Source organism: Saccostrea echinata, unplaced genomic scaffold (genome assembly GCF_033153115.1).
Source record: "Saccostrea echinata isolate AGI-Se365-2 ecotype Australia unplaced genomic scaffold, CSIRO_AGI_Sech_v1 ptg000025l, whole genome shotgun sequence".
NCBI lineage: Eukaryota > Metazoa > Mollusca > Bivalvia > Ostreida > Ostreidae > Saccostrea > Saccostrea echinata.
Window position 1 is genome coordinate 27,292,380 of NW_026889774.1, and position 12,621 is coordinate 27,305,000.

At 36.5% G+C, this 12,621-nt stretch overlaps 2 protein-coding genes across 2 annotated transcripts; one reads left to right on the forward strand and one right to left on the reverse strand.

Annotated features, from left to right (window-relative positions):
- Window positions 1-202: 202 nt before the first annotated feature.
- LOC133192296 (RING finger protein 37-like) lies at window positions 203-3,590 on the reverse strand. The gene is made up of 3 exons (XM_061328309.1): window positions 3,537-3,590; window positions 2,901-3,209; window positions 203-1,677 (listed from the first exon to the last, which is right to left on the reverse strand). The coding sequence occupies exons 2-3, from the start codon at window positions 3,157-3,159 to the stop codon at window positions 203-205; spliced, it is 1,734 nt and encodes a 577-aa protein (XP_061184293.1). The 5' UTR covers window positions 3,160-3,209; window positions 3,537-3,590.
- A 369-nt stretch (window positions 3,591-3,959) lies between these two features.
- LOC133192286 (serine protease HTRA2, mitochondrial-like) lies at window positions 3,960-12,080 on the forward strand. Its single transcript, XM_061328298.1, has 7 exons — window positions 3,960-4,410; window positions 4,738-4,918; window positions 5,367-5,555; window positions 6,283-6,315; window positions 6,422-6,524; window positions 11,390-11,564; window positions 11,850-12,080. Exons 1-7 carry the CDS (start codon window positions 3,995-3,997, stop codon window positions 12,013-12,015), a joined length of 1,263 nt encoding a protein of 420 aa, XP_061184282.1. The 5' UTR covers window positions 3,960-3,994; the 3' UTR covers window positions 12,016-12,080.
- Window positions 12,081-12,621: the final 541 nt, after the last annotated feature.

A 12,621-nucleotide genomic window follows, 5' to 3' on the forward strand; every position in this document is an offset into this window, starting at 1 on the left:
ATAAATGAATCATAACTCATAAGTGTTGAAGATGCCATATTACTGAAAACATAATTTTAGAAAAATATAACTTTTCAATGTAATTTTGAAAATTGAGAATTATATTTTCTCAGAGCTGGAGATTGTCCTTGCCTTGCATGCCCTCTTTCTTTTTCTGAACTTCTTAAATGAGTTTAATTCAACATGTTCAAGCATATTAAATTTAATGAACTTTAGATATTTCATTTGATTTCCAAGATTTCTGGCATGTTTTATCAAATATCCCAGAACAATAGTTTCTCTGTTTCAGTAAACATTTCCTACAAAACAGGTGCCCACAGGGGGCTTTATACATAGAATCACATTGCTCATTGCAGCTACTGCAGTTGTTTTCAATCAACTTCTGAGAATGGTCAGCCACATTAGAGGGTCCTGCTTTTTCCTGAGACATGTTCACTGTTTTTGTAAAGGATGGTAGCTGACTGAGAATGTCACTGAAAGCAGAGTTTATGCTCTCTTTTAATTCCTCATCATGAAATTTTATCTTTGTTAATTCTTTGCCTGTAATTGATATCTTCTCATCTTTTGTCAGGTCTATCACACAGTTTGCTGTATTATTAACAAGAGATGCTGTTGTACTGGTTTCATTTCCAGTTTCCCTAAGTCTTTTGCCTTTGATATCAGAACAAAGATCTGGGTTCTTCCTCTTTCTGGACTCTTCTTTCTTCAGATTATTCCTTTCAGACTCATTTTGCTCAAAATAGGTACTATCTGCTCTCTTTCCAGAATTTTCTACCAGTCTGCTTGTTTCTGGTCCATTTTTCGCATAAACCAAAGAATTATCTGTGTTTCTTCCAAGTGTTCTAGGCACATGCTGAAGTTTATCACTGTTTTCTAGCATAAATTTGTCAATGCGAAGTTTCAGATGAACATTTGGCAATGGTTTGTTCTTGTTGTCATATGGAACCCCTGTAAAGGGGTCACTGGGTAATCTACCCCATGATGCCTCTGCAGAATTGTGTTTCTCCAAAGTTGATTGGTCAATATTTTTCTCACATGGTAACAGGATAGGCACTGACATAATTTCACAGGATATGGCATCAGTAAAATCTTCTGGTATTTCCACTCCACCCTCTAAGTGTGAAGAGCTCCTGGGTAGTTGAACGCTAGTTTGTTCTGTGTAACATCTGTCCTTTTGGTCTTCATCTCGAAGCACTTGTTCACAAGAATTCTGATTGAGAATGTTCCTTTCTTTAAATGGTGGCACTAAATTTGATAATGTACTGGTACAAAATAAATGATTTAATTTTTCTCTAACTGACCTTGGAACTGACCTTGAAGGTTGACCCCAGACTTCGATACTTTTTATAGCAACAGATCTTCCTGCTGCAGTTCTTGTAACCCTTATGTTAAGATCACTCACAAAACTTAATGCTCTGGAATTCCTTCCCCTGAGTTCTACATGGTGTTTATAAGGTGACTTAGGAAATGATCCAACTTGATCTGCAGACAAAGGCTGAAATAATCGGTTTTCAAAGCACACAGTATCTGGGTCTGTTAATTGCACTTTTCCAATAGGTGAAAACACTGCACTGAAAATATATTCATAAGCATTTTTGTCCTTGGGTGAAACTTCAGAGACATGCTCCCACAATGGGCCTGTCTTTACTTGATTACTTTTACTATATACAGTGGTACCTCGGTATATTGCCCTCCGTTATATTGCCACCCTCGCTTATTGCCAGGAATTCTCAAAGAACGGATTTCCCCCTGTGTTAATACACCCGTTATATTGCCACCCCCGCTTATTGCCATCCGCCACTGGTTTTGGGAAACAAAAGGTCAAATTGTGTAAGGAAAACCCTCGGTAACAATGCCAATTATCTAGCGTGTGTTGGTAATTTGGACACCACACCCGTGCTTTGACAGTGGTTGCGGTGAAGCGTGACTGGCTGGACAAGGAATTTAGCTAAATTAAAGATAATCGTTGTATAAAACTCAAAATTAGCAATGTCTTTGGCGTGTGTTTATAAGATAGAAGATAAATATGGAAACGTCAGGCGAGAGAAAGCGTAGATTACAAAAAAACAGATTGATCAACATTCGATCTATTTGATTGTAAATTGCCGATTATTGCTTATCATGGATAATGTACAAAACCATAATAAATGCAAAAATTAATTTATATCCCCTATCCCCTTAGATTAAGAGGCCATTCTATCGATCAAAAAGGAAACCCCATACCTATTTTTAGACTACTATAGTTCCGCGCGTGAAAATATTAGGGATTCCGTTAGGCTTGAAATTTTCTTAAATTGTCGGACATATATCGGTTTGATTGATAAATATCAAAACAGAATTGGAAGAGAAGTACACCTCAGGTACTAGCAAACATGAGAATGCATGTTTATTATAACGGGTTGACGTACTCTGACATGCGACTTACCATTCGTCAGTCATGATGCTTTACCAACCGAACTTTTTAACTGATTCAGAAATTCTTGAGACGGTGAAATAATCTACTTTCGATTCAGATGAAATTAATAATAATTTTCAAAACCCTTTTTTATACCAAGAGGCCATAACGGCCACTGACATCTTTGTCATCCGGTTATCAAATTCTTAGAGCATGACACAGGAAATTGATGTGTTCAATATTCTAGTATTTTATTTCGATCTTTTCCGTCAAAACATTGTAAACAAAGGGAAAAAAAAACAATAATAATGACATTTTTCCCCAAAAAGAAATGAGAGCTGTCCCTATACACATGTGGCATAAATAGATTGTAACTGAAATAAATTACGTAATAAATTTATTTTGTTTTGATAACCAACTGAATTGTAATTTATGGCAGAATTCGTTATATTGCCACCCTCGCTTTAATGCCAAAATCTGTCTTGGACAAAAGTTGGCAATATACCGAGGTAGCACTGTATTTCTAATCCAGATGACTTTTGGGCACTCACACACGGATTTATAATAATATTTTTTATCTCAATGTTACATGGAAATGACAGAGTAATGGTTACTGGGGGTTTGATGAAATATTCTCCCAGGAATCCCTTCTGTCTATTAGATAAGTCTCCAGAGATTAAATTTTTTACATCATATCCATCCACAGATACTTTATCACAGCTTATTTTTGGATAAAGACGACTGTCACAGAAATTAAGAAGCATGGCCAGAGCAATTTCTTATCAATCAGCAGCTCGTTTACCTCAAAGATTTTCTGAAAGAAAAAAAATTATGTTAAAAACTAAACATACAATCAATTTCAATGAAATTTACATTGTTAACTTCATAACTATGGTTTGCTAGGGTGAAACTCAAAGACCAATACAGGAACATTAACAAATTTTAGACACTCTTAAAACTTTTTTATACAAAAGAACGTTTGCCTTAAGCAGAACCTTAATCAGTAAATGACTTTCCTAACCCAACACGCTTGAGAGGTCAGTCAGATCACACAACAAATACGCATTCGACTGTTCGAATTTCACCCCCTCCCCCCCCCCCCAAAAAAAAAAAAGAGAGAGAGAGAGAACAGGATGCTTACTCCCAAAGGGCATAGAATGCCCTGTTATGTATTTCCAACTAGATACATAAATAACGAATCTCTGCTCCATCTTTCAAGTTCCAAACACTTATTAACAGACTTGCAGAGATCAGAGTGTCAAATTATAACCGGAAATCAAAGGTGCTGAGTAAAATAAAAATGATTCAAGGTTAAGAAAAAAACTAGTTGAGCAAGTCCAGAAAAATAAATCCAATAATCTAGCATGAAGTATTGTATATATTTCATAATTATTATATACCCACTAAACAGCTAAAGACATCATAGAACCTATTTTTTTAGTATGTCAATCTACGAATATTCATGATGATTCATTTTCGGCTATTAGCCCTACCTTCCGGAATAAAAGTTGATAGCTGCATGTCAACAGCCTCAGAACAGCTGGACAAGCCTGATGCAACGCCGAATGCAATGATATTGTCGGAAAAAAGATCAACAACATGACAAACTTACAGAGATTGCATTTTATATTGGGGAGATGTATTTTTCGTGGAAGAAACTCAAGGGAAGTTGAAAGACTGCGCATTAAATGCAGGACTTATTTTCATTCTCAGGGAGCTGGACCAGCAAAAACACCCAAGGACAGACTGTCTGCTAGAAATTTGACATACAAATATTTATCAGCTTCATTGCTATCAATTTGTGCCACATATTATTTATTTAGAAAATATGAAGATAGTGAAGAGTTGACTAATTACTGGAATGACCTCAAAACTGCATTTAAAAATGCGTATGTAGTGAGAGCAGATGGTCCTAGTGGAGGGATGAGGTCCCAGTTTAATTTTATTGCAGACATTGTGGAGCAAGCTCAACCTGCTGTTGTCTTCATTGAAGTTGTCAAAGGAAGGGGTTTTCGGTAAATGATTCATGGAATTCAGGAAGGGTGGGGGGGGGGGGTGAACTAAGACAGTTTATCAAATATATTACCTTTGATTGCAATCAATTCAGTGAGATGCACATGATAGGATATCATAGATAATCCTCATTCCCTTACAATTTTATTTCCAGTTGAAAATTTTCACATTTCCTATTCTTGTTTTGAAAGCTGAACTCAACTTATGAAAAAGAAGAGACTAATTAATTTTGTTAAGACTTGTTTTTAAATTTCAAAGTCAAAATATGTGTTCATCTGTGCAGACTTAGCTTATTGTAAATTTGAAGCAGTTTTCTTTTCCATTTATAGGCAGATGAGTTCCAGTGGCTCTGGTTTTATTGTTCGGTCTGATGGTTTAATCCTGACCAATGCTCATGTTGTGGCAGGTGCTTCCCATGTGCATGTTTACCTTAACGATAACAAGAAAGTTCAGGGAGTAGTGCAGGCTGTGGACCAAGTCTGTGACCTTGCTACAGTCAAAGTTCAAGCGGTATGTAGGTCAAGGTCAAATATGTTCTATGAATGAAATTTGCAAAGCAGAAGAGGTAGATTACTGACTGGTAGATAAAAATGAATTTCTGTGTATTAAAAACTTTCATGTAGGGAGAGTATGGGGTTAAAAATATCCCTAAGTAATGTACTACTGTGGAATCATCATTGTTTATGGGGGACCAATGTTCGTGGATTTTGTGGGCCATCCTTACCCACGAATATAAATCCCAACAATTAAATGTTTTTTTTGTAGACATATTGATACATAGAATCTATCATATAAACATGTAACCCACGGAATTACATCCCCTCAAACAAGTAAATTTTTGCTTGCCTATGAACATTGACCTCCACGAATTAAAATGATTCCACATGCAGTATTGCTTATACAGCTAATATATGTAATTGCCTTTGTGTTTGATTTTATAGCATAATTTTTTTTCCAGAGAAACCTACCCACCCTTCCTCTGGGTAAGAGCACTGCAGTGAGACCGGGGGAGTGGGTCGTGGCCCTGGGGAGTCCTTTTAATCTCCAGAAGACTGTCACTGCAGGGGTTGTCAGTAATCCAGGGAGGGAGACCATGGGGAATCTGACCAAAAGTCCCCCCATGATACAACACGATGCGGTCATCAATGTAAGTCAAAGTGCCCCATGATACATCATGATGCAGTCATCAATGTAAGTCAAAAGTCAAAAGTCCCCTCATGAAACAACATGATGAAATTAAAAGTCCCCCGATGATACAACACAGTGCAGTCATCAATGAAATTCAGATATCCCCCTAAGATATATTGCAGTCATTAATGTAAATCAAAGTCCCCCCCCCCCCCCCCCCATTGATACATTATGATGCAATCGTCAATGTAGATCAAAGTCCCCACCCCCCAAAAAATACAACATATTGCAGTCATTAATGTAAGTCAAAGTCCCCCCATGATACAATGTGATCCAGTCATTAATATAAGTCAAACAAGACACTGAACTATACCCATCATATTGTCAGTGGGGAGTTAGCCATGTAAAACTGTGACCCTCTTCATCAGTCAGGGAGAGGGTTTTAAAAACTACATGCATTTGATATGAGGCATTAAGTTACAATTTCGAATAAATATAGAATTATAAAGTGAATCAATGTGAGTATGTTATTTTGTATTTTAACACTGTATGTCATTCATGAAAGTCAAAAAAAGAAACATGGACAAATTGATCAGAATTACAAGTTTGCCATACAGAATATAGATTTAGTTCATATATGTAGTAACTACAAGTAAACAGATCAGCTTATGCAGGTAAATGTTTAACTGTTCAGTGTTTGTCTAATTTCCTGGCATTCTAATGATTCTTATATTTAATTTTTATAGGTTGGTAATTCTGGTGGCCCACTTATAAATTTGGTATGTATTGAAATTTTGTTATAAGCTTTATTAATACAAACCATACACTGAACTATCTCAAACAGAAGACATTGTGTACAGAGATTTCACGACCTTTGTTTTATAGGATGGTGAAGCTATTGGAATCAACACCATGACCTTGACCTCTGGGATCTCATTTGCTCTACCTGCAGATCTGGCTGTGGACTTCCTAAACAGAGCTAAGAAAAGCAAGTATATCACTGCCCCAGTCTTAGTTGTTTAAGTTGTTTAAGTTTATAATTTTTGTGCCCTGCCATGAATATGGCTGAGACATATAGAGTTTTTCATGTCCATTTTTCATCGTTTTGTCTTTTTAGGTCACCTGAGTTTACACAGGTTACCTATTTCCAATTGTTTTTATCTGTCATCATCCACTGTATGTTAACATTTGAACATTTTCAGCTTCTTCTCAGGAACCACTCAACCAATTTCAACCAATTTTGGCACATAGCATCAATGAGTGAAGGGGAACATAAATTGTGAATTTCATGGTCCTTGTCCCCCCCCCCCTCCACGGGCCTGAGGGGTGGGGCTAAAGGCATATAAATCAGTGGAGTTTTTAAAAATCTTTTTCTTTACTCCTGGACATCAAGCCATCAAACTGTTAGCATGATTGTCATAAGCATTGAGCCCTTTACCAAAATTGTGAAATTCATGGCCACAGGGTCAGGGGTTCTGGTGCTAGAGTGAGGCTTTTTAGGTCACCTGAGTCACTCTATCCCATTTTGTCTGTCGTCGTGCGATGTGCGTTAACATTTGAACATTTTTAACTTCTTCTCTGAAACTGCTCAATCAATTTCAACCAAATTTGGCATATAGCATCTATGGGTGAAGGGGAACATAAATTGTGAATTTCATGGTCCCTGCCCCCCTGGGGCCTGTGGGGTGGGGCTAAAACCACCAAAATTAATACAATCTTTAAAAATCTTCTTCTTTACTCCTGGACATCAAGCAGTCAAACTGTTGGCATGATTGTAATAAGCATTGAGCCCTCTACCAAAATTGTGAAATTCATGGCCCAAGGGTCAGGGGTTCTGGTTTAAGGGCACGCCTCTATTGATTATATAGTGAAAATGCATTAATTCTTTGAAAATCTTCTTCTCTGCTCCTGGGTATAAATAAACTAAGTACATAGTTATGATAAGCAAGAGTGTCTCTTCCAGAATTGTGAATTTCATGGCCCCAGGGTCAGGGGTTCTGATGTTAGGACGCGGCTCTATTGATTATATAGTGAAAATGCATTAATTCTTTGAAAATCTTCTTCTCTGCTCCTGGGTATTAAATAAACTACAGTACATAGTTATGATGAGCAAGGGTGACTCTTCCAAAATTGTGAATTTCATGGCCCCAGGGTCAGGGGTTCTGATGTTAGGGTGGGGCTCTATTGATTATACAGTGAAAATGTATTAATTCTTTGAAAATTTTCTTCTCTGCTCCTGGGTATAAATAAACTAAGTACATAGTTATGATAAGCAAGAGTGTCTCTTCCAGAATTGTGAATTTCATGGCCCCAGGGTCAGGGGTTCTGATGTTAGGACGCGACTCTATTGATTATATAGTGAAAATGCATTAATTCTTTGAAAATCTTTTTCTTTGCTCCTGGGTATTAAATAAATTAACTAAGTACATAGTTATGATGAGCAAGAGTGAATTGTGAATTTCATGGCCCCAGGGTCAGGGGTTCTGGTGTTAGGGCGAGGCTCTATTGATTATATAGTGAAAATGCATTAATTCTTTGAAAATCTTCTTCTCTGCTCCTGGGTATTAAATAAACTACAGTACATAGTTATGATGAGCAAGGGTGACTCTTCCAAAATTGTGAATTTCATGGCCCCAGGGTCAGGGGTTCTGATGTTAGGGTGGGGCTCTATTGATTATACAGTGAAAATGTATTAATTCTTTGAAAATCTTCTATTTTGCCCCTGGGTATTAAGCCAATGAACTAAGTGCATTGTTATGATGAAAAAGGGTGCCTCTTCCCAAATTGTGAAAAATGTGGCCACAGGGTTAGGGATTCAAGGGGGGAGGGGGCTTATTTATCATATAATGAAAATGAATTAATGATTTGAAAATTGTCTCTGGGTATTAAAGAAAGAAACTAAATGTATTGTTATGATGAACAAGGGTGCCTCATCCAAAATTGTGGATTTCGTGACCCCAGTGTCAAAGGTTTTGATGTTAAAGTGGGGCTGTATTAATTATATAGTGAAAATGCATTAATTCTTTAAAATTCTTCTCTTCAGCTCAAGGGTATTAAGCCAATGAACTAAGTGAATGGTTATGATGAGCAAGGATGCCTCTTTAAAAATTGTGAAATATGTGGTATCAGGCTAAAGGGTTCCTTTGGAGTGGGGGCTCTATTCATTATATAGTAGGAATGCATTATTTTCTTGATAGTCCTCTGCTTTGCTTCTGGGTATTAAGTAAATAGACTAAGTGTATAGTTACAATGAAAAAGAGTGCCTCTTTTAAATTTGTGAATTTCATGGCCTCATGTTTAAAAAATAATCCCAATTCAATTGTTGGAAAGTTGTTACATGATACTCAGGTGACCTATTAGGCCCTTGGGCCTCTTATCTTTCTTTCTGTACTTTTGTCCATTCATCTGTCTGTCTGCCACAGTGATACTAATTGTTGAGAGATTTTCAACTTAAATAATCCTTTTGGAGGACTACTCAGTCTTTAGCTGGAGGAAAATATCCATATCTTTATGAAATAAAAGTAAAAAGAGGCCACAACACTCAGCTGAGTAATTTGTCTTTGCTCTTCTTAAGAGGAAAATTTTTAAAAAAATTATGTTTTTATTTATTAGGAGTCCTATGTAAAACTTTGATCCCATGTTGTGGCCACTTGGTCCAGGGTTATATAACATGACCAAACTTGAATATAGACTACTTCAGAATGGTTTTATATTAGTATGACTAATTGTAATATTTTCTCTTGATATATTAATGCATGGAAAATATTGACCTGTATTGTGGGCCCACCTTAACCCCAAGGGCAATAACTTCACAACATGTGATGGTTTAAGTAATATATAGAGTATCTTTTAACGAGTGTATCTTCAGATATCAGACAAGGGGGTTTGTCCCCCGAGTCTGATATCTGAAGATGCATGAGTTAAGAGGTACTCTATATGTTTTGTATCATTGTTCTCAGGTATTAAGTTACCCATGATCTATCAATTTCACGTTAATAGCACCTGATTCAACTATATTCTCATGCACTTGGTTAGCCATGATCTATCAAAATTTCATCATACCATTTTATATAACCAATGAAAAAAGAGCACGTGATTCAAAAAGTAGAGCACTGTATTTCTTGAACTTTCTACCTCGTCCATTCATATTCTGAACGCCATGGATGATGGTTGTGGTTTTATGCTTTCGCAATTCTTATAGACATGGAAACTGAAATTATGAAGGAAAATTCCTTAGATCAGTTAGGAAACAAGATGCATGTTGAAGATTCTTTGGGAAGTATGACGTTTGATCTACCGGAACTAAAATTGAACCTATTATGGATTTCGATATAGGAGATATTTTAGACATGATGGAGACTGTGTTGAGTGCGTTAATTTCACCAATCCTGAGGTCAACACGAAGACGAAAAATGAAAGGTTTGTACAAGTGTCCGTTCATGAAATTCAGCGTTTGATAAACTCTCAAAAATATCCTAACACTCGTAAATATACCAAATGGCAATTTAAACGTTCAAGCTAATCAAGGAGTGGGGTGCGGCACGGGAAAATGTCCACTTTTGACCGAGATGAACAGCGATTCTCTAAATTACTGGATGCAGCGATTTGTGTTGGAATTAGAAAACAAGGAATATCCACCGGGCTCCCTGTACTACATTGTGTTTGGTTTGTTACACTTCAAGTTTATGAAAGACAAAAACATTCATTTATAAAAATGCGCTTGTGTGAATTTCATTTTGGATTTAAAAATTGACTTGCAAAATTTAGAATTTTTTATGTAGACCTAAGGAAAGGTATACCTTCACTATGTTTATATGTGTTTTAACTTTTTATTTTGCTTATAAAGTCAGCTACTTTGTTTATATTCTTTTTCTTTATCAATGTAAGGTCAAGGGTCATTGGAATTGTTGCATCATTACCCTGGCATGTTCTATCTTGATAGAGCATGGTTGTTAGAGCACAATTAGACATGGTGTATCAAAAATAAAAACACAGTGGACATCAAAGGAAAAACACCGCAACAATGATACAAATAAATATGAATACCGGTAATTGTAGCTTTAAGATTGAAGACAAGAGAGATAACTTCTGAGTACATTTAAAGGATGGTCATTCATAATAATTTTAACCTGGTAGTGGTTGCCCGTATGACGCAATGGCTAGTGCATTTGCTCTAGAATCACAGTTTAAGGAATTGATCCTTATGTCACAGATTCGAATCCCACTGAGGGACATGGAGACTAGTCCGGTGGATGAGACCCTATAAACCGAGGTCATGTGTCGCAGTAGGTGCAGGCACGAAAAAAGATCCCTCACTGCTCAATGGCCCTGAGTGCTGAGTATAGGTATAAATTTGCAGCTCTCCACCGACAAGTGGTGATGTCTCAGTATGAGTGAAAAATTGTTGAAAGGAATGTTAAACAAACAAAACCTGGTAGTTACTATGTGTACATCATCCACGGCTAAGTGGTAACAGCAGCCGACTTGTGCTGCATTTAGTTGACTTTGCCGAATTGAATACAGATAACCTTAATGTTTTATATATTGACAATGTTCTTCATTTGTTTACAGTTGAGGGAATGATCTAGATATTGACAACGTTCTTCATTTGTTTACAGTTGAGGGAATAATCTAGATGTTGACAACGTTCTTCATTTGTTTACAGTTGAGGGAATGATCTAGATGTTGACAATGTTCTTCATTTGTTTACAGTTGAGGGAATGATCTAGATATTGACAATGTTCTTCATTTGTTTACAGTTGAGGGAATGATCTAGATGTTGACAATGTTCTTCATTTGTTTACAGTTGAGGGAATGATCTAGATATTTACAATGCTCAACATTTATTTACAGTTGAGGGAAGGTTTCCGTCATCACCTCCCGCTAAGAGGACGTATGTTGGACTTAGTGTTATATCCTTGACCCCTGACCTCCAGATGAACCTTCGAAAGAGAGTGCCAAATTTTCCCACTAATGTGGAGCAGGGCATCTTGATTGTATCTGTAATTTCAGGCTCACCAGCCCAGAGGTATATCTAGGACTCTCTTGTATTGCCTTAATTCACATGATCAAATGAATATAAATATTTAAAAGATGAATATAAGGGCCAGAATTAATCCAGCATGCAGTTCATAACTTGAGGTACACAAGAATTTTATAATAGTAGAATTGAATTTAGTATATATAGTTTAAAATGATATATCATAGACTGCATGTAGATGTAACTGCTTTAAATCATTTGACAAAGTCCTTCAAAGAAAAAAATGTTCTACAGTTACCTACCTCAACAAACCAAGATGTTGTATATTTACAGTGCTGGACTACTGCCAACAGATGTTATAACCCACATTAACAGAAAGCCAGTGACCTCAACCTCAGACTATTTCAAGGCCATTGAGACGGGTCAAGAGCTGACCTTCCAGATAGCACGTGGCAATGCTTCATTCACTGTCACTGTTACACCAGAGGAAGTGGATTGATGTGTTTAAACTTTAAATTTGTTTTATATATGTTTTATACTATTAGATGTGTATTTTTATCAAATTTTAAACATAATGGCATTAAATTATTATTTAGTTCTCAGGGTGTTGTGTTTGCTCTAAATATTAGCTTAACATGGATGTTTAGAAAACATAACAGTGTTCCCTGGATCATGAAGTGCTGTTTAAGAACAAGGCCAAAGGTTAAGGTCGAAACAGATTTTGTGTAAACCCTAATTTAGTTCTCAGGGTGTTGTGTTTGCACTAAATATTAGCTTAACATGGATGTTTAGAAAACATAACCTTCTCAGATAGTATCATTCCAGCTTATGAAATTCATCTTGATATCATCAGGAGACAAACATCCTTAGTACAAGCATTTTGTGAAAATCTTTGAAACACCTTTTCTTTACCCTTGGCCAGATTTGGCTTATACATTTACTTCACCCACAAAGTGCCTTTGGATATAAAAAGATGTACTGTGAGTGTCTTAAAAAGGTCAAAGAGGTATCTGTGTAAAATCCTTGTTTTAAGTATATTTTGATCCTTTCTGCCAATCTGGTGAGTGCTTCACCAATAGTGTGCCTTTGCTTAAAAATGTGCAAT

Coding starts and splice junctions, on each gene's coding strand:
- LOC133192296 (XM_061328309.1), bottom strand. CDS start 3,159: ATGCTTCTTAATTTCTGTGACAGTCGTCTTTATCCAAAAATAAGCTGT. Junction 1,678..2,900: donor AGAAATACAGTGCTACCTCG/GTATATTGCCAA, acceptor CAATATACCGAG/GTACCACTGTATATAGTAAA.
- LOC133192286 (XM_061328298.1), top strand. CDS start 3,995: ATGACAAACTTACAGAGATTGCATTTTATATTGGGGAGATGTATTTTT. Junction 4,411..4,737: donor GTCAAAGGAAGGGGTTTTCG/GTAAATGATTCA, acceptor TTCCATTTATAG/GCAGATGAGTTCCAGTGGCT. Junction 4,919..5,366: donor CTACAGTCAAAGTTCAAGCG/GTATGTAGGTCA, acceptor TTTTTTTTCCAG/AGAAACCTACCCACCCTTCC.